The sequence below is a fragment of the Podarcis cretensis genome (genome assembly GCF_951804945.1).
Source record: "Podarcis cretensis genome assembly, chromosome: 3".
NCBI lineage: Eukaryota > Metazoa > Chordata > Lepidosauria > Squamata > Lacertidae > Podarcis > Podarcis cretensis.
This window is the reverse complement of record NC_137172.1, coordinates 74348300-74369888: the sequence shown is the minus strand read 5'-3', so window position 1 is coordinate 74369888 and position 21589 is coordinate 74348300. Positions and strand designations below refer to the sequence as shown.

Below are 21589 nucleotides of genomic sequence, written 5' to 3'. Positions count from 1 at the left end.
ACTTCAGATATAATTTCACTGCACCCTCTTAGAGGTTTGTATGGGTTCCCCTTCAGATGCTTGCTAGCTTTTACTTCTTTGCTCTCATTTTGTGTGCAAGATATAGACAAAAGCTTATCTTTCTCACTCTGTGTGTGTGTATGCATTGTTGGCATCTGTCTGTCTCAAGAGACAATGGAACAGTGCGCCATTGAGAGTAAGTCAAAGCATTGGGCAGTTATGGTGCCTGCTGTGGCTGTAGAGACCAACATGGGAGAGACATGTTTCATTGCAGGTGGGGCAAATGAAGGTGTCCAGTTTTGCTGCTACTGATGCACCATGGGGTTTCTTCTCTCTACGCTCCTCCCAGCATGTGTGTGTGTGTGTGTGTGTGTATCTATCTGATGGCCTGGCCTGGCATTGCCTCATTACTGGAAACAGCTTGAAACACAAAAGTCTTCCTATGTATGCAAATAAAGCAGAATCATCTACCTGAGAGTTAATGTTCTCTGCTTTTAAGTGTATTCTAACTCTAATGTTTGTATTTACAACATAACATCCTGTTCTGTCTTTCTCACTCTCTCTCCTTTTTTATGGGCAAAAAGCTAAGCAAGCTCAGGCAGCTGTTTGATGTTGGCTTCAAGTGTTATTAATTTCATATTCTATTATTCTTTTCACTGTAGCACAAGTGAAGCTGATGTGGAGGCTGTCATGGATAAGTTGTTTGATGAGCTGGCTCAAAAACAAAATGATTGTACGTAAGTTAATTTCTCTTGAAAGAGAATACATTTAGAACACAATGCCCAATCTCCACTGACCAATTAATAAGTTCCACTGCTGTATATGGGTTGATGCCACACTCAAGTGGCAGTCATTGTATCAGCATTTTGTCTAATTTATGTGTTGAATCATGTGCTATTATTCATCAAGCTATGCATTTCCTATCTGTAAGAGATGAGTTTTGTAGTAATTATCCAGACAAGATTGAGTCTTTGTTCATGTTCCCATAGTAACTAGACCAAGGATTTTAAAAGTACAAGGCAGAGAGCTGAGAGTGAATAAAGCGTGTGGAACCATTGCAGACTTCACATTTGAAGAGCTGTGTGACAGAGTGAGTACCCAGTCAAGCCTAGATCAGTTGGGCTTTTCAGGCTTCTCCCCCCCCCTTTTTTATTATATTATCCCAGCTCCAAACAAGCTTTGAGATATCCTTTGAGCCTACAACAACAATAACAAGAAAACTTGAATTCTAGAGTTGAAAAGTAAAACTGAAAGGGTGAAAAAAAGCATAACACAATCAGTTTCTCTTGAAAGTGATCTCTATGATAAACAATTTAAATGTGTGACTAAAATTCTGGAACTTGCTAAGGCACTAGTGTCCAAAAGAAATTCACATCTAGATGTCAGTTGTTAAATGCTGATCACTTAGGTAAGGAGCACAAAGAATAAAAACTTCCTTTCAGAATCAGACCAAAGGTCCATCTATCACATGTCTCCAATGGTGAATTACATTTGATCTATCCTAGCTGTTTTCACTTACTTCCAGTGAGACAAAGGATAAGACTTCCATCTAAATACCTTTTCAGCCAAGGATTCACATGCTACCCTTTGAATTACTACTCCATGGTGACTCTCTGTGAGACCCTAGAGAATATTCTTTAAGAAACTGCCCATCTGTACCTGTACTGAGAATGTAGAGCTGCCAGCCAGGTAGCTTATTAAAGAGGCCTGTTTCCTTGATCAAGGGCAAAAGCTGTTCAATGGTTGTCTTACCTACTGTGACTTTATAGGTAAAGTATATTAAGATACTCTGATAGGTAGTTTTGTGTAGGATACTAGAGTTCTATAATTGCATATAGTATATATTCTAAAAAGATTTACTTTTTTTTTTGAATGTAAAATGATCTCTAGAAATCTTATCTAATGGTGTTGTATGACCAAAAGTGTCTAGCATTGTGTGTCTTAAGTGTTAGCCTTGTTGGGCCTTTTTCTGAGTACTCAGAATTGCAGCTCATGAGGAAAGTAGTTGTGTAGTCAGGAAACTGCCCCTCTGCAGACATGCCCCCAATATATAGGTCATATTGGAGGTGGTGTGTGACTCAGGAATCCATGTAGGGCTTGGATTTGTACAGCCCTGACCTCCTACCTCAAACATTTATGGCTGTTATGAGACAAATAGGGTTTCTGCAATAAGGACAGGCGCCACTTAAACTGGAGGGGAAACAGATTGCTGGCAGAGTAGCTTTGAAACCAATCACTGAGGAAAAGTTGATAGGAGCTGAAAATGGGGTTATGTGGTTAGGGTGAAAATGGGAGTGTTCCATATGGGAGTGGAGCAGAATTAGGCAATGAAAGTGTAAGGGTACATGATAACCATTTAGTGCAGTAGGGGGAAATTTGGAGAGCAACACCACATATAGATGGTCATACTCTTCCGCAAGAAGTCTGTGAGCCAAAATGGGCAAGCTAGAGTGTCCTTCAAAACCAAAGGAGAGCATAGATATAGTAGATATAGATATAGATATAGTAGCCAATGTTGAATGGAAAGAACCGGTGAGATACAGTTATATTTTCGGTACTAATATTCTATGAAGCAAAGGGAAGGGCATATGAGAATGGTGTAACTGTATGTGAAAGAGAAGATAAAATCAAAGAAACTTGACATCTCCAAAGGAACAGGCTTTTTCACAGGAAGTGGGATGATAATGCATACCCCAAAGTAATAGAATTGGGGATATATTATTACCCCCTCAGCAGAATGCCCGGGGGATCTTGAGATGGACAATGCAATCAATTAGGCATCTAAAAGGATAAAGTGTTGTTGTAATGAATGTCTTAAATTACTCTCACATTGACTGTGGGTAGATTCATGTTCTGGTCACAATCAACATATGGACAATTGTCAGAGAAGTCCAACATGATTGCACTTGACTTCAGAAGCAGGGGGGAAATGAGGTAGAGCTGCATCAGTGAAACCAGCCACCTTCTGAGTCTCTTCCCCCTCACAGTCCTTCCTCTGGAAACAGCTCCCTTATAAAGGCTCCCAGGGCTGGAGGGTGGGGCAAGGCAGGTGGAAAAAACCATTAGCTGCTCGATATTGTATCATTGGGAAAAGTGCAGAAAAGGGCTACCAGAATTATCACTGAGTTGGAACAACACTACCATGATGAAAAGTTATAATCTTTTGGGGTTTCAGCTGAGAAAAAAACAAAGTAGGAGGGAGGGACTCCTGTTTAATTCATTGGCCTGTAGGACCCCTCAGGACTAATAATAATAATAATAATAATAATAATAATAATAATAATGCCATCAACTTACGCTAACTTTGAGTGTAACTTTGGGTCAGCACAAAAAAACAAATGCTCTTCTAGTAAATGTGTTGGTGCAAGGTCATTTTCCTTGCTCAGACAAGTAGGCAATGAAACATGATTGTTGCCTTTTGTGGTAAAATAATAAAATGGAAATTTAAGAGTTTTGTCCTATGCATTTGCATTCAGAGATGATTACAACCAAATTCAGTGGGGCTGGCTTCTTAGTTAGTGCAATTAGGATTACATGCTAAATTCTAAACATTACAAAATTATTTTTAACAACAATTCAGGCCCCAGAAATGTTCAGATGGCAGTATTTAACACTGAAGAAGATGAACTCTACATACAGATTGTGAAAATGAGTTGGTAGTTATTTATAGTCTGAACACACACTCATAATAAAAGTCTAATTAACTTTGAAATGGAAATATGGTTTTTCTTTCATTCCTAGGTCATTCAAGACCAGCCCTACCTTCGTGCATGACCACCCACTTGATTTAGACATAGTGGTTGAATCATGCCCCCCTCACACACCCCACATGGATTAGTCCATATGCATTAGACTGCAACATAGAATAAATCTTGTAGGTTTCATATTTACAGTTATATATATTTGTGGCACTCAGAGCTTTAAACAGTGACAAATCTCAGTGGACTGATTTGCACATAATGATTTAGCACCATGTGCATGATCTGGAAGGAGCCTGAACATTGCCTTGGGCTTGGGTGCTCCCCTCTCCTCTCCACATAAGGAAGGAAAGGACCTCGGCAGTGTCTTCTTTCAGTTTCAGATAACACTGGTGTAGCTTTATGTACAGACCTGATTTTGTGCTTTAAAAGAAACTCTGGTTAGTTAAACAAGCCAGCTTCATAATCCATGGTTTGAAGTTGGCTTGTTAGAAACTTAGCACGGAGTTTCTTCTAAATGACAAAATCTGGTTCCTTTGTCACTGTCAGGATTTGTGGAATGTAAAATGAAAGACTGCAGAACTCCTTCTCTAAATCACACAACAGGGTCAGGAGTGTGCAAATCTGAGCTTTGATCTTATTGCAGCTCATGCACATTGCACTAAACCATTGCTTAGTACAGAGGTTGTCAATCTAGAGAACACCTTCTTCTGTGCGTGGTGCACATGGGGTCTATGTGTGAGAGTGGGAGGGTGAATATGTTTGGTCTGTGAGGTTGTATATGTGATTTATTGAGTGTGTGAGAGAGATGTATGTTTGTCTGAGGTCTGTATGTGTGCAGTGAGTGTATTGCATGTGCATGAGAAAGTGAATATTATTTAGCCACCTTGTATGGTTTCCCTGGTACTGAAGAATGCCCCATATCAGACAGCAACAGCATCAGTGTGTGAAAGAAAGAGAAATCAATATTGTGTGATCTCCACAGGACCAGTCAGACATGTCTGACTTCCCTTGACCAACTGAGGTTGTCTGGAGCAGGGGGTGGAGCAGGGAAGCAACAATGACTGTACTTTCTTTAATTCTGTGTTATGCCATACCCCTTGGCAATGTTTTTCTCCCCATGCCATGCCCCAAAGGCAGCTGGTTCATGGCTGGTGCCCACAGTGCTAGTTCAATATTCAAAAGTGTGCCCACTGTCCCAAACAGGTTGGCGACCTCTGTCTCAACGTTACATACAAACTACAGAGTGCCGTGAGTTCTTTGTAAGTCTAATTTATATATGTGTCAACATATTGGCCTGCTATGGAAGGAAGGGTAGGATCTTGGCCAGGGAGGGCAGGGTATAAACAACAACAACAACAACAACAACAACAACAACAACAACAACAACAACATATAAATTGAATGAATAATAACAACAGCATACCCAGAATGTGTCAAACTCAAATAATAAGCAAGTGTCATGTGCAGATTTTTATGTATGTTATTTCCCAGCCTCTGTGTTGGTCGTAAGTTCTAGACATTGCATAGCAAATGGAAGAAGGTCCACTGCATCACACTGAACAATTGTTTTCATTACACAGTTGCTTTTTATAGATGGCCATGACTGTATAACACACAGAAAGTCGTTTCACTTGTCTCTTCTTACCATCCACCTGTTTCATCCATTTAACCTTGTTTCGGAATCTAGCATCTGTGTATAATGTAAATTAATACTGACCAGAAAGGTAGGTGCAGCATAAATCTTATCTTTAATATCTCCATGTTATCTATATTTTTTAATGCTTCTTTGAAATAAAAACTTTCAGCCATGATTATGCATAGCAAATACTGCCCTCTGATGGCAATACTAACTTTTTAATGTGATTAAGGCTGTGTGCTGATGGTTCTTTCTCTGCAGCAACGGTGAACTTCCTGATCCACTATTAGTAACTTGATAGTGGTATAGACATAATGGAGACGCTCTCTAGGGGCAAAAGCCTGGTCGCTCACTCTTCAAAATTCTTAGCAGCATCTTTTGGCAGTCAATGCCAGTCCTAAGGATAACTTGCACTTTTTTAGTTTAAGAGCTACATGGGCACCTATATTTATATGCACCCATCATTTTACGTACCAAAATATTTAATTAAAAAAAAATCAGTCCAAAAGTGTGGTAACCATGAAGGCAAGGGGATAGTTACTTTTAATGGACACTACTCAATAGCTGCCAACACCAAACACACCGAAACCTAGAGAGAGAGAGCACAAGAGTTGCCCCCCCCTTCCACTCTGCTTTTTTTTTAAAGTTTGTTTCCTTTTTGAGGAGATCCTTGATTGAAGAACTGAGGTTGTTTTGTCTAGGGAAGACTGGCTCCAAGTAATGCAACTGCAGCCATTTGTAATTCTGCATGTGTTCACAATTGTGTGGAGGAGGTAGCAAGGATACCACCCATTTCATGAATACAGCCACAGTCTTGAAGCAGTGATTTCTACAATTGCAGGAGTCCTTTCATCAGCTGCTACAATCATGGAAATGATTCTATCACAGCGGTTGTATCGTCTGTCAGGTTAGGTCACTTATGAACATTCTTCATGTAAAGGATGATGCTGGGATGGTTACATATCATCCCTTAGCATGTTAAGACTGAAAGTACTTGTTAATGACCAATTGCAACCTACAGTACATAAAGTGGAAGAGCCCACAAAAAGTACAAACAACACAGACCCAAAAGGTAATTTCCTTAAATAACATAGAAAGAAGGAAATTGCAATAGGTAGATTCCAGAGCTTGACTTTCTTTTCTGCTTCCTGTTTATGTGGTTTTTTGTATTTCTAGTAACAATAATAAAAACCTCACCTCAAAGCAAAGGGCTGTTGCTTTGCTTTTTTTTTCTTCAGAAGCAAAAAAAAAGATCAAAGCCATCCCCCTAGTGTGTATCTGGCACCTTCACTATACAGCTTTTGGTGAATGGGGAAGATGTATGGTACCTCTTTACCCTGGCTTTTGGTACCTGAGATGTGTGGGACTCACCCTTAACTCCTGTGACTGCAATACGTTTTACCTGCTTTAAATACTGAATTTTAATACTGGGACCTGCTGCTGAAGGGGGGTAATAAATTTAATGATAATAATAATTAATAGAAAAATAAGGAAAATGGAGTGATTTGTTAGAGCATTACAATATAGAGACAGCTATTAAAATAACTTGAGATAATGGTAGCAGAACACTTGTTAACTTGGTAGTGAAATGGAAAAAGAATGAAGTGGACAGCTCAGTCAAGCAGACTAAAGTAGATTAACAGCTTGGTGGGCTTGAATTGGCATGAATGTGGTTTGAGTGAGTGTGACATCAATGAAATCCTACTTCCCAGTATTAAGAATTAGTAATAGAAATCCACAGTGGTTGGTCTTCATTATCCATCTTTTACATGGCAGCAACAAGGTAGAAAGCCAAGTCATTAATCACAGAAGTTGATATTAAGATAACTGTAGACACACTACAAACTTAAAGGAGTTTCCCATGAAGTCCTAGAACTATCTGAAAATTGCTTAGAGTCCTGCAGAAACAGTCGGGAGTGCAGCTGAGATTGAGCTAGTAATAGGAAAAACACCACTGTCCACAGAGTGGGTTTTGGTGGTCCCATCTGGTTAAAACAAAATCAGAACATTTGTTTACTACAATAGGTATGTTCATAAATAAATAAGTAAAATTAGATGTGGCTGAAGGTGTCATTGTGAGAATGAGGAATTGTACCAGGTAATCTTATTTGAAGCTTGCAGTGGAATAACATGCCCAAATACGACACTAGCTGAAGTGCCATTGAGTATTCAAATTAAGCAAATCAGTTCTTCCTAGGGCATGTTATGTAGTTTCAGAATAATTATTTCTTTAAAACTAGGCATTGTATTCAGGCTGCTATTGACTGATACAGAAGCAGTAAGCTCTTCAGAAAGGTGACATTTCATAATAAATTATACCAACGTAGACTTCTAGTATTTACATGCTAATCAGTCAATCGTACAAAGCAAGACCTTGGACTCCAGATAGGTTTCAGTAACTTGTCTGGCTCATTCAACAAAATTAAAGCATTTCCCAATAAATTTCAGAAGGTGCATAGGAAATTTCAGGAGGTGCATAGGAAATTTCAGGAGGTGCATAGGAAGCTGCCTTATACCAGGTCCAGCCATTGGTCCATCTAGCTCAGTACTATCTTCACTGATTGGCAGAGCAGCTTGCCAGGATTTCAGGCAGGGTTCTTTCCCAGCCCCTCCCTGGACATGTCAGTGTTGAAACTGGGACCTTCTGCATGCAAAAGAGATGCTCTGCCACTAATCGGTGGATCTTCCCTAACCAGAGACTGGATTTATATAGGTCTTTAGCTGGTTAATAGGGATATGTTCAATGGGTTCACTGCACAATGGCTCAGAAGTTGTGCATGGCAGGGAGTCGGAGTCAGTGGCCAGACGCAAAAGCAAGAAGGGCTCCTGCAGCTTTAATAATTACGTAGAAGAGGGAATGTTGTACATTGTGTGCTAATCTATACCTGGTGCAATTCCCTCTTCTACACAACTATTACAGGTGTAGCAGCCCTGTCCTCTCTTGCATCCGACCACCGTGCCTAGTAAGAGAACTCAAGATTTGCATGCAGGAGACCCCATGTTCAATTCTTGGCGCCCCTGCTTAAAAAGGGCTCTGCCAGCATGACTGGGAAGGGGGCCTGGCTGAGGTCTTGCAGACATTACTGAGTTAATTGGACCCTCAATCTGACTTGCTATAAAGCAGCTCCACCTGTTCACAGGATCTCACTGGACTTCACTGAATTTGTGGTGGTGTTCCCCCCACCAGGTTAAAAGAATACTGGCATTATACAAGGCACCTGGGCTTGTGTGATATTTAGTGGCTTGTATTTCTTCCTTTGGAACTCTTGGCTTATTCATTGGCTTGTAAGGGTTCTCTCCCTGTTAAGAGTCCCAGCATAAAGAAATGATATTGCTTGTGAGGCTACTCAGGATCTGTTGCCAGGACCACATTTTCAGTGCCCAATTCTGTATCTCCTCAGCAGATGTGCCCAACACCCTCACAATGCCTTCAAGGGAACCGCAGCTGTATGGTGGGCAGCTGGCAAAGCTGGAGTAATGCTTTTGAGAAGCTTTTATGGCAGGGCACGTGTTTTCATGTGTGGAGGGTCTAATTCAGTGGCACAGATTGTCCCCCCCCTCCCCAAAAGGGAGGAAAACTCCTCTGTCACAGGGCTCCTGCTCCTCTGTAGAAAGGCAAGTTGCGTAGTAACAGTGTACAATATGGGGGAAGAGAACTTTGTTTCAAAACAATGTTGGGTAAAGACTTGGCTTTTTCATTTCATTTCATTTCATTTCTTTTACAACATTTTTATATTGCCTAATAACTTAACCAAACTTATAATCATTTAAAATATTAGTCATTAAGTGGTATATAAATGTCTTAAATAAATAGTAATAAATTTCTCATTGGAAATAGAAGAGATAATACCACCAGCAGTCAGCCCTATAAAACAGCACTGCAAAGCACTGAAAGATTATTTTTACATACCATAGGGAAATAAAAAGTTTTCTAGCTAGTGTTGAAAGGGCCATAATGTGGGTGCTAATCAAGATTCTCCTGGCAGGGCATTCTTTATGTTTCAGGGGTTTCCCTCCATTCCAAACATGGAAGAGTATTTTTTGTTTTAATCTTCTGAAACCAGAAATAAAACCTAAGGACTTGGTTTGCTTTTTTAATCTTAGGTATCCAGGGCAATTTAATTAATTCACAAATGTGTGGTGTACTAAATGATCCATGAACCATCTTTTATCTTTTATTTTGTGGCTGCTATTTTAATTCATAGAAATTTAGTTAAACCAATCTGGTATTAGACTGGATGATGTCAGGAACATATCTACTACTGTTGGAATTTTCAGACTAATTCATATAGCCTATTTCTGTAACGTGTGCATTCCTGCATGAATTCTCTGCAGCTGTAGTTAGAGCTTGAGTATGTGATTTATTTAGGGCTTGTTCACACATCTGGGTTTATTGCATTGTGCTTATATTCCTTTTGCTTGAGTTTGAGTTAGAATGCTTCAAGAAAGTGGAAGACTTGATGGCAAACTAGATGTGATGTTAAATGTGTGAATGCATTTGTGTCCATGGACTGCTGCCCCCCCCCCCAGATCAAGTAAAACAATAGAATTACTTAACTGACCAATCATGTTGGTTCTGCCCCCCCCCCCGACAAAAATCCTAGCTACGCCCATGCTTGTGTCTTTTAAAAAAACGTACTTTCAGTGCAACAGCTGCAAGAGGGGATCAGGATCAGGACTATGGCATATGAGGAGGGAAAGTTTTACCCTCCTACCATATCACAATCCTGCTAAAACTCCCTTCTCTCTGATGCTGTTGTTTACCGCAGGAGGGAAGCTGCCAGTTGCACCAATGGTATTCTGCTCTGGGAGGGGGAAATTGTATCTGCTTGGACCACAGCATAGGAGGTAAATGCAAAATCTTCCTTGCTGTGCAACACATTTCCAATCCTAACCCCTTCACTGTGGGTATTAACTTCATAGTTGAAAATAGACTTATTAAATGATTAATACAGTCTGCATCCTATTTGGTTTTACCCTGAGGAAGTGACTCAATTTTCTTTTAACTTTATCCTTAGCATTAACATATGATGTGGGTGGGTGGTGGGGAGGCACCTGCTGTAGTCAATTAGTACAAAATTTACAAGGATACGTTCACAGAGTGCTGTTGTACTTAGATCCTGCTTTCCACAGGAATCTCTGGTCAGCCACTGCGAGAACAGGATACTGATCTAGATGGGCCATTGGCCTAATCCGTCACCTTCTTCTTATTTGCTCTATAATTTTGGCAATACCCAAGCAAATTACTTTCTGATTTAATTTAGAGATCATAAAGCTAAGCTTAGCCACCAACTTTAGGAATCAATCTGTTACTATCACAGTCAACCTTCTCACCTAATGCAAAAAGAAAACAAAATAGGAGGGATCACACTGGTTTGCTTGAGATATGATGATAGCATTTCAAAATATTTATTGTGTTGGTCTGTTGGCTTTTCAGTGGGTTACAGTTCCCATTTTCTGTTTCAGCCGCTTGGAGCCAGTGATTACTTGGAAGTAGCTATGCATTTTGACCTAGTCTTTGTTCGTCACATACCTGAGTTTACAATGGCAAAAAGGACCCAAGCTCGCCGCTTCATTACTCTTGTTGATACTTTTTATGACAAGAAGGTAAGCAGTCAGTTGGTAAATTCTTACAAGATGAAAGCATCTTGAATTGCTCTGGAAATTATCAGTATAGGATTAATGGGTAATGCAAGTTAAATCTTCCTATTTTCTCTCATATTTGCGTGCTGCTTTGGGAAATTGGTTCCACATGAGATGACAGGGGTGAACAAGTCATGGGACAATTTAACCCAGATACAGTTTAGGTCATAGGTCTTCAACAGGTGGGAATTAAATTTGGTGTGATTTTAATTTGGTGTGTTTTTAATTTCCTGGAATCAAATCGCAATGCCAATCAATTTCATTAGGTGAGCCTGAGTTCCAGCACTATAAAAGAAGAACGAAACATTCTCTCTTGTTTTCTCCAAACCAGGACACATAGATAAAACATTGCTGCTCACCAAATCCTATCCCTGAAAATCTGCAACTCCAACGTGGAGTTTAAGATAGCTTTAGATATTAGAAAATTGTTGGTATATTCTGCCCCATGCCCCCACCAACTCTCCTGAGTCAAAATAATATCTTTCCAAGAGAAATGATCATGATTCTTTTTTCTTGATTGGTAAAAAGTACATCATGTTTTGCAAACCGAACAATAGTTAAGTTGAAATTATCCACAAAGTTTTGTTTGCTGCTATAATTCCAGGGTACAGATCTGCTTTGTTTTTGTTTTATTTCACCTAGAGTCCCAGGCATGATTCGTTATAAGTGAACAGACGAGTAAAGTGTTAATGGGTTTGCCCCAAAGTGATAATAATTTTAGAAGAAACAGCCACTCTTGGTTTTAGTCTGAGTTGTGGGACCTCTAATGAAATAGTAATGATAAATGCAGCACTTAGCTTGGATTTACAAAGGTTTCAATCATGGGAGCAAAATCAGCAGTATTAAAACAACTAAAAAAGGCTCTTTATATTTAAGCTGATGTTTTAAAAAGTAATGGAAGACATTAAGCTTCACCCTATGTGTGATTATAGCCACACACTTAAATATTTATGCAATCAGGAAATATCGATTGAGATTAAAAACCTTTTTCAAAAATGTCCTGGCAAAGAAATTCACACAAAAAAACCCTACCTTTAGTTCAGCAAGATAGTTGGGACTTATCCAGACAATCTTATCTTTGTTTAGTAAATGACTTAGATGCAGCTCACTTTTTCTGGTGGATCCAGATGTCTTTTCTCAAAACTCCTGCATTTTCCTCACAGTCAAACAACAATATTTTCTCACTGGACATTATGGTGAGCCACACACACAAGTATGTTATCTTACCTTGCCAATTATAAGTATTATTCTAAAAGTGTCACGAGCCCTGTTAGCTACTGGCTGTATTTAAAGCTGGGAGAGTGCTTGTTCTTTCTTCACTGGACAATTGCCCTATCATAGAGACCAACAGTTTAAAATATACATTGGCACCTGCAGCTTGTGAAATGGCAGCCTGTGTACTAGAGGTTCTCAACTTTATTAACTTTATCCTCTTTTTAAAAAGGATGCTGTCAGAGCTGCCCAAGGTCCCAGCTCACAGAGGACCAACGCCAGGTCGTCGTTATATACAAAAGTCTTTATTAAAGTTCAGTTTCCATTCCAAAGCCGTAGCGCGCAGCTCTACGTCTTAAACCCTAGACCGCCGAAGTTCCGTCTGAATCTCCTCCCCCCTGACACCAGTTTAAGATTCTCGCCCTGCTCCACCTCTTCCTCTGCTCTCTTCTCCTCTGGGTCCTCCTGTCCGCTGGGGCATTCCCCTTTCTGGACTCTTCTGACGCTGAGTCCCCTGACTCCTCCCCCTGCTTCCGGCGGGCTTTAGGACCCGGTTCCCAATCCTCGTTCTCTGCTGCCCCGCGCGCCTGTACTTTTGAACTTGGCTCTCGCGACAACCCAGTGACCTTCCTCCTGACCGTTACACTGCTTCTGTCACTGCTTCCCTCTTCCGGGATGCTAGCTGGACCTGACCTCCCCTCCGTTGCCTGACTCTCCGATGGAGGCGTGGTCAGCCCTGACTCCTCTTCTCTCCCTGCTGGGGGAGACGCTACCCCCGATACCTGGGACTCTTCCCCCCCACTATGCTCAGGTGGGGAAGCTGGTCCTGATCTCCAACTGCTGCTCTGGGAGTCCCCGCTGGCCCCTTGCTTTTGGAGTGTCCCCCTTGGGACCCCCCTTGCCCTGGCCACCGGCGCCCCCTTCTGTGAATCTTCCGATTCGCTGGAGAGGCTCTTGGAATCTCTCGGGCCACTGTCATCTTCTTCTACGCTGCCCTCAGATTCTTCCCCTTCGCTCTCCATCTCCCCTCTTCCCTGTGCTTCTGCTCCTGAGCCCCTGACAGATGCTAAAACTTAATGGCTGACAACTAGCAACTCACATTAAATGTATTTTAGACCATAACCCCTATTGGGCCCAGGCAGCAGACCATCTAGAGGGCACCAGGTTGGGGGAGTCTGCTCTAGCACTTGTAGAACAAACATCATGAAGCAAAATGCGCAGGTACCATTCCAGGAATTGTTTGGTGGCAAAGGAGCCGCCTCCCTTTCACTGAATTTAGTCAATGAGTAAAGTCACAGCTGTGATTGAGGAGTACTATGGCAAAATTTAGAACTGCACACATCAAAGATGCCAAAATGACTTCAGAATTACTCCAGGCAGTGTAGAAGGAAATTCCTGGTTCACTTTGAAACTGTGTTTTGGTCTTCCTTGATGTACGTTTGCGTGGCTCTATATTGTTCTCTTAACTCAGAAAATGGTCATTTTGAAGCTGACAAAAATTCCCTGGTAGAGAAGTGACAATTGTCTAGAAAAAAGAAAAAAGAGAAATACAAAACTGTAATGTTGCAGTGCCTAGCTATAGTATTTCCTTTTTAAAAAAAAAAATAAATAATAATTTTTATTCGTTTTTCAAACACATAATAGAAACAGTACAAAACAAAAAACAAAAAATTCAGAACACAAACAAAAACATACAAAACACTTAAACCAATATAACTTCAAAATTATATTTTCATACCCTTCTTTCTTTTGACTTCCCCATACCTCCCCATCCCTGCATCCTTGTTTAGTGATTCTTTAGCAACCCTTTAGTCAATTATCCTGATTCCCTTTCATTAAATTTCCTTTAGCTTTTTAGTTACAGCTGCAATTCTCTGCTTCTTACCCCATGACATCTTAGCATTCCTCAATTTTACAATAGTTTTTAAGGTTTTTAAGGTATATTTTAAATTTCTTCCAGTCCTCTTCCACTGTCTCCTTCCCCTGGTCACGGATTCTGCCCGTCATCTCAGCCAGTCCCATAAAGTCCATCACCTTTGTTTGCCATTCTTCCAGAGTAGGTAGTTCTTGCATCTTCCAATACTTCGCCAGTAGAATTCTTGCTGCTGTGGTGGCATACATAAAGAAAATCCTATCCTTCTTTAACACCAATTGGCCAACCATGCCCAAGAGAAAAGCCTCTGGTTTCTTAGGAAAAGTCCACTTAAGGACCTTCTTAATTTCATTATAGATCATTTCCCAGAAAGCTTTAATCTTTGGGCAGGTCCACCAAAGGTGGTAAAAAGTGCCTTCAGTCTCATTACATTTCCAACACTTATTGTTAGGCAGATGATAAATTTTTGCAAGCTTGACTGGGGTCATGTACCACCGATAGATCATCTTCATAATGTTTTCTTTTAAAGCATTACATGCAGTAAATTTAATACCGGTAGTCCATAACTGTTCCCAGTCAGCAAACATAATATCATGGCCGATGTCTTGTGCCCATTTAATCATAGCTGATTTCACCGTTTCATCCTGTGTATTCCATTTCAACAACAAGTTATACATTCTTGATAAATTCTTAGTATTGGGTTCTAACAATTCTGTTTCTAGTTTTGACCTCTCTTTCTGGAAACCTATTTTCCTGTCCTGTTTGAATGTCTCATTTATCTGATGATAATGCAACCAATCTCGAACCTTGGGCTTTAATTTCTCGTAACTCTGAAGTTTAACCCTTTCACCATCATATTCTAAAATTTCATAATATTTTGGCCATTTAGAGTCCATATTAAGCTTTTTTACTTCTCTAGCTTCCATTGGTGACACCCACCTGGGGGTTTTACTTTCCAACAAATCTTTGTATCGAATCCAAACATTATACAATGCTTTCCTTACAATATGGTTTTTAAAGCCTTTGTACACCTTTGCCTTGTCGTACCATAAATATGCATGCCAACCAAAGCTATTGTCATACCCTTCCAGATCCAAAATGTCTGTGTTCTCAAGAAGTAGCCAGTGTTTCAACCAGCAAAAGGCTGCCGATTCATAATAGAGTCTTAAGTCCGGCAGGGCAAACCCCCCTCTATCCTTTGCATCAGTTAAAATCTTAAATTTAATTCTGGGCTTTTTGCCCTGCCAGACAAATTTTGATATGTCTTTCTGCCACTTCTTGAAACAGTCCATCTTGTCCAAAATCCGCAACGTCTGAAATAAAAATAGCATTCTAGGCAATACATTCATCTTAATAGTAGCAATTCGGCTATAGTATTTCCACCCAAAAGCAAAAGGTAGTAGCAAAATTAATTCTTTCTGATACAGTTTTCATGCCATGCCAAAAGATGTATTATTTTTTATTTAACATTTCAAAATTCCATGAGTTACACTTGGCTTTTCATATTTTCTGGTGATGCATCTATAAGCATTAATGTTGTTTCAAAAAAATTAATGATAATAAATCACCAATTAAATTTGTCACAACTGAATTTAATTCATCTAACAAAGCATAACCAATTAGTAGCCTTATTTCAGTTAATTTCTGCCCTGCCTTCCATTGTGGCACAGAGTTTCAATATTGTTTTACTACAAAAGGAAAGTAGCTTATTGCATGATAATGTTCAATGAGCATAAGTATTTTAAATTGTGTTTTTGTGTGTGTGTGTGTGAGAGAGAGAGAGAGAGAGAGAGAGTGACTGTAAGCTAAATGCTGTACAAAACCAGTAGAAATAAATGCCCTAATGCTGACTTACATTGTTAAGAATAGTAGAAGAAAAGAATGGCCTACATTTTGGTTTTGAGGATATTTACTACATATAGGTTTTGATGGTAAGGTGCTATACCCAATGACTATGTAAAAGAACTAAAGTTAGTGGTGGTTGTGTTAGAATGGCACATTTTTTATAAATGGGTTTATGGTTAGTGTTTGTGAAGAAATAATGATGGTACAGTACAAGCCACTTTCATTCTGCATTCTTATGGAGAGCTACTTATGCTTGGCAAAATCAGAAATCATTTCAGTTGTTTATATCAAAATTGCTACTTACACCATACAAAATGAAAACATGGTGGATTTTACAAAATTCAAATGGAGAAATAGGAGCTATATATGATAGCACCTACAGTTTTTTCACTCTCTTCCAGGTGCGTATTGTTTGCTCAGCATCAGCACCACTCCAAAACATATTTATTCAAGAATCCCATGATGGTGGATTGGACGAAAGTAGGGTAATGATGGACGATTTGGGGTTGAGCCAGGTAAGCACTATGACCATTAGAGCCTTTGTTGCAGGAGAGCATAATTGGTTTTGGTCTGAGTGGTGGTGCTAGGGGGGCAGTGAGCAGCAAAAGCATTTAACCGGTCATTCTGTAGCTTTCTGGCAGGATCAACGTTGCACCTTTTCTTCTATTCCAACTTAATGCAATGCTATTCATAAATGGTTTGAACCAGTCCATTTTAGCATAATTCTAGAGATACTTCTAATCTTTTACTCAGTATGTGTTTCTAATATATTAGAAATATTGGGTCATGCTGCTGCTTTAATACATGTTCTTCAGATTTAGTGCAGCTACATTTAGCTTTGTACATTGCACTTGTATCATCATCATCATCATCCCACCTTTTTCCTGGACTGGAACTCAAGGCACCTTATTTTACTTGAGCCACCATGTCGGGAATCTGTTTATTGTCTAATAGGTGTGTTATAAGTGTCTCTATCACTCCAGGTTTACAAAGGAGAGAGCTGATAAATACTGCTTCCCCAAACTGATATGCACAGGATTTGTAATTAACTAACTTTTACTCAGAGTAGGCCCATTGGAATTAATGAGCCTAAGTTGTTGTTTTGTCGTGTCCGACTCTTCGTGACCCCATGGACCGGAAGCACGTTAGTCATGGTCATTAAGCAATTACTCTGAGTAATTGTTGGTTGAATACAACCCAGAATACAAGAATCTGTTGCTTGCATTTCTGCATTATAGATTATATTTCTATTCTTACATTATATAGTTTATGAATACTAATACCTAACAGAAAGTTAAATCAGAAGTTAGAAGCCTCAAGTAATTTTATCTATGGCAAATAGTTTCCAGTGTTTATCCAGTAAAAATAGGTTTCCTAATAAGTACTCTTTTCTAATAATGTCTCCCTTTTATATCTTATAAAGAAATATGGTGGTTCTGAAAAGTAATTTAAAGGTTGCAGCTTAGTCCTCTTGTTGCTGATCTTTCATTGTATGCTGTTAATGCACAGTAGACTCACACAGTTTTCTATCTTAGTCCCATTCACCTTGGTGGGGGAAAGCTTAATGTTTTCAGAATATGAGCCAACACACATTTTAAAAGCCTTGTCCTAGCATGTTATATACTTGAGAAAACTTGCTTTCATTTTAGTCCTGCTGTGAAAGGAAATTCAAAGAAAGTGAGAGGAATGTTTTGTGAACCCAGTCTGTTAACTCCTAACTGATAAGGATAAAAAAACAACACATTACTGAATATATGTTAAACACAAGTGTCTCTGAAAGATCTCTATCATACAAAAATGTTGTACAAAACTGATGTGATGCACAAATGGGGGGAGGTGGGAATGGAAAGAGATTCATCCTCACGGTACATTGGCCCCTGCAGGGCCAGCTGTGTTATGGTGATATTTAAACCTAATATTTTGTTGTGGCTTTACCACTGGCAAAGGAAGATATAGGTTAATTGTTATCATAGAACAAGTGTGTGCTTTTCAATTAGCCTCTATATTTGGGGTGGAGAACCAGATGTTATTGAACTGCAACTTACAACACGTCCAACCATTGGCCATGCTGGCTGGGACTGATGGAAGATGGAGTCCACCAACATCTGGAGGGCCATTGGTTCCCTATCCCTATGAGGCCATCAAACCTGCCACTGCAGGCAGTAAAAAAAAGTTACATGGGCAATACCATTTTATTGCACGAAGACTGACATATGGAGTCATCCAAATAGCCTTTATCTGTGTAGGTAAAAGGATGTGTGCCATTCAATGTAAGCAGTGTGTGTGTGTTTTACTATTATCAACCACAGAAAACAGTCCCAGTCCCTACTCTTGGAATAAATATTTTTAAAGCCTCTCAAACTTCTGTCTAACTGGAAAATGTTTGTGTGCATGTAATAAAGTGTGTGTTTTAGAGTTAGCTAGCTGAATTGTGCCTGTGTTTCACAAACATGTAACGCAGAGAACCGCAATATCACCCAAAAATATTGCACAGAATCACAGCCAAAAACAGCAACTGCAAGGTGTTGCTCCCTGTATCCTTTTTTTAATATTTAAGAATAGTTTTGTTCCACAAAAGCATGAATGCAGAAGAAAGGGAGCTCGATGGTTATGGATTGCACACAAACCTGGGGGGGGGGGGTTGAGGGGAGCAGACGGACTGTAACTATGTGGGCTCAGGCCACACTGCAAGTTTGAGAAGTCTTTCCTTTTCTGGTTTCTTTTTAATGCTGTCTGCATTTTAAAAAATTGTTCTTTGCTTCCATCTCTCTCTCTAGGATTCAGCTCAAGGACTTTCAATGTTCACAGGAGAGGAGGAGATTTTTGCCCTTCAGCGTACCATCTCACGACTGACTGAAATGCAGACTGAGCAGTACTGGAAGGAGGGGGACAGGAGCAACCAGCCACAGTTGCAAAAAGACTAGCAAAACACAAATAGTAGTTGTAAAGAAGAAGAGTTCTAACTCACACCTTACTTCCTAAACATTTGCCTTTTTATGTGTTAACAAGGGACAGGTTACATGCTGGAATGCTGGTGGGAACAGTTTTATGCCTGTGTGTGGAAGTCCAGCCTAACATGAAGTCTTTCCTGACCAAGAATCCAAATCCAGTTTTAATCTACAAATTATGTGAAAAGGAGTGCCACATACAGTTTATGGTCTGCATTTGTACTTGAAAAACTACAGCTTGAACAAATGGTAGGCTCAAACCAGGCAAATTAAGTACATATTATTGCACCTGCCTATCTCTAGTATTTCGGCTACAGATAACTGCACCTTCAGTACCCTTGAATTTATTTTTTTTAATGATTCTGGGCAGCAACTAACAAAATCAGTTTCTCATTTTACTAAGTACAAAATCACATAATAGCATTTTGGTAGCTCTGCCATTCTAAATACATTTCTTATTTCTGCTTGCCTACTGCCACGGTAGACCTATTTATTGTTATTCCATTGCCTGTATGTGTGACCCCCTGTCTCAAATTCTTCTGATAGGGAGGGCGCAAAGAGAAAATAAAAGTGGAATTATAGAACCAAGAGTAAAAAATGCCAATAAGTGGATAAGTATCAAAGCAAAAGTGAACTCACTGTGTCTTGTATAGGCAGACCAGATAGGACAATCTTACAAGATTTGAGGTGAACTTTGTACTGGTAGTGAAAATGGACTTTATATTGGAATTTGACTAAGCTGTCCTCCTTCCCGCCTGATGCTGAGGATCTTTTCAAGCAGCTATGCACAAGACAGGTAGTGCAAATCTACACACACTCATATACCGCCACCACAATGCAGTGATCCTTCTACACCAGATAGTCACCATTGCCACGTGTAACATTGGTGGATCATGCTCTTTTACTGAACAGCACAGGAGAAAGCAATGCAAACACAGAAACGTCTCTTAGGAGTTCAACCACCCATCAGTCATGATATTGCTTTACTAATAAGACCGCCAACATTGTTCATTTAGGAAAGGTACCAGTCAATGAATGGTGTTGGTAGCATAACTCTTGGATACCCAAAGTACACCACAAACAATGCACAGTCTGGCATCCTCAAAGGCACACTTCCCAGTGCAGACCACCATGGTACAGTAAGCAGGAGCACCAAAACTGGCTTATGAATATAAAGGACAATTTTACTAGAATAGGTATATAAATTCATAAACCTACTAAACAATGAGCAGGAGGTCAACACTGATAGTTATGGCTATTTACTCCAGGGCTAGTTAAAGACAATGTCTTGCAGTGGACAAATGCAGACAACCAGCAAGCAGCCACCATTTTGTGAGTTAAATAGGGCCATGCATAGAAAGAGAAACCAACATTCCTTCCATAATAGTTGCCCATGGGCTACTTGAGAATTCAAATCCACTAGGGAAAAATGCTTCCAGACAGGCAATACAAACAGTATAACCACTTTTGTTTGAAGGACACTGTTGTTTTTGCAGAGTCCTGAGCACAGCGAAAGGATGAGCAGTACGTGCCACATACTTTACATTACTTTATTTACACTTCAAAGCTGATAGATTACATACATCCATCTTGCTTCTGCGAGAGCAGAGAAGCAACCTCTCTCTTCGGAAGCACCGAGAGAACTCTGTGAAAAACAGGAAACCAGTGTACGTCATATCCAGTCTCCTTTCCCGTGGGAAAACCCAACGGCAACTCTGGCTGTGGAATGTAAACAATGTCTTGTGACAAGCACTTCGCTGCACAGTGAAGGAAGCAGAAACCAACAGACACAAGCTGTTTTCAAGGTAGAAAGCTGTATGACAAGGAAAAGGAGAAAAGAGATTATATTGTGGGTGCTCTGCTAGCAAGAATGGCATCTGCTGCAAAAAGCGGGGGGGGGGGGGGCTGAACTAGAAACAATCCTTCCCACCCCATAGACCTGTTCTCTATCCTCACAGCCACAGGAACAGAAAGACATATGATGAGGTCTTTGTCATCTTCCGGAGGCAAAGGTCACAATATAACTCCAACCATATTGACCAAGATTGATGAGGTTTTATGTGGACCCATAAACACACATTGTGTCAGTCCTGATCCTAAAGGCAGCTGAGCTAAGATACAGTACTTTTACTAAACTTCATAGGTGGAAGATAGTTCTGATAGCTTTGTGAACACAAAGGACTGTGCATTTGATGGTGAGAAATAAGTACATTTCCCCGTATTGTTTTCCCTCCATGCTGGGTACTGCTGTATCTGCTGTGGCAACTGTCTGCCAGGCACGCTTAAGAAAAAGTTACCAATTCCACATTGTAGTAGCTTGATTCCCACGGGTCACTGCTGGATTTGTTGTAGACCACCTCTTAGGCAATGGGGAATAACCTTGTTTCTTCACCTCTTGGAAGGTTTTCTGTAGAGAGCCAAGTGAGACACAGGGACAGTAATGAGTAATAGTTAGCAACTTCATCAGTGTCTGGAGGCAACCAAACCAAACTGGAATATTTATTTTACTTCTTGAAAATTGTATACCATTGTATACCTGCAAAAGCCCTTCCAAGATGCCAAAGGACAACGTGTAAGAAATAGTTGAATGTGGAAGATTATTGCCATAATTGTAAAATCCATTTTAAGTGTATAAGCCTTGTGGAATACAAAGTGTAAATAAAAATGTCAATTATATTTAAAACCTACTACCAGCATCTAGTTGCAATATCATAATATTTCAAGGGAAAGG

General features: G+C 39.9%; 1 protein-coding gene across 2 annotated transcripts in view; it reads left to right on the top strand.

Moving 5' to 3' along the window:
• Positions 1 to 21545, top strand: part of AFG1L (AFG1 like ATPase) — a 60554-nt gene extending 39009 nt beyond the window's left edge. The window contains exons 9-13 of one of the 2 annotated variants that reach the window (XM_079971695.1): positions 663 to 733; positions 990 to 1090; positions 10804 to 10944; positions 16312 to 16425; positions 18688 to 21545. In XM_079971695.1, coding sequence (XP_079827821.1) covers positions 663 to 733; positions 990 to 1090; positions 10804 to 10944; positions 16312 to 16425; positions 18688 to 18834 — 574 coding nt within the window. In that variant the 3' untranslated portion in view covers positions 18835 to 21545. Of the gene's footprint in view, positions 1 to 662; positions 734 to 989; positions 1091 to 8741; positions 8897 to 10803; positions 10945 to 16311; positions 16426 to 18687 lie in introns of those variants that run through there. The other variant, XM_079971696.1, reaches the window with a different exon arrangement.
• Positions 21546 to 21589: the final 44 nt, after the last annotated feature.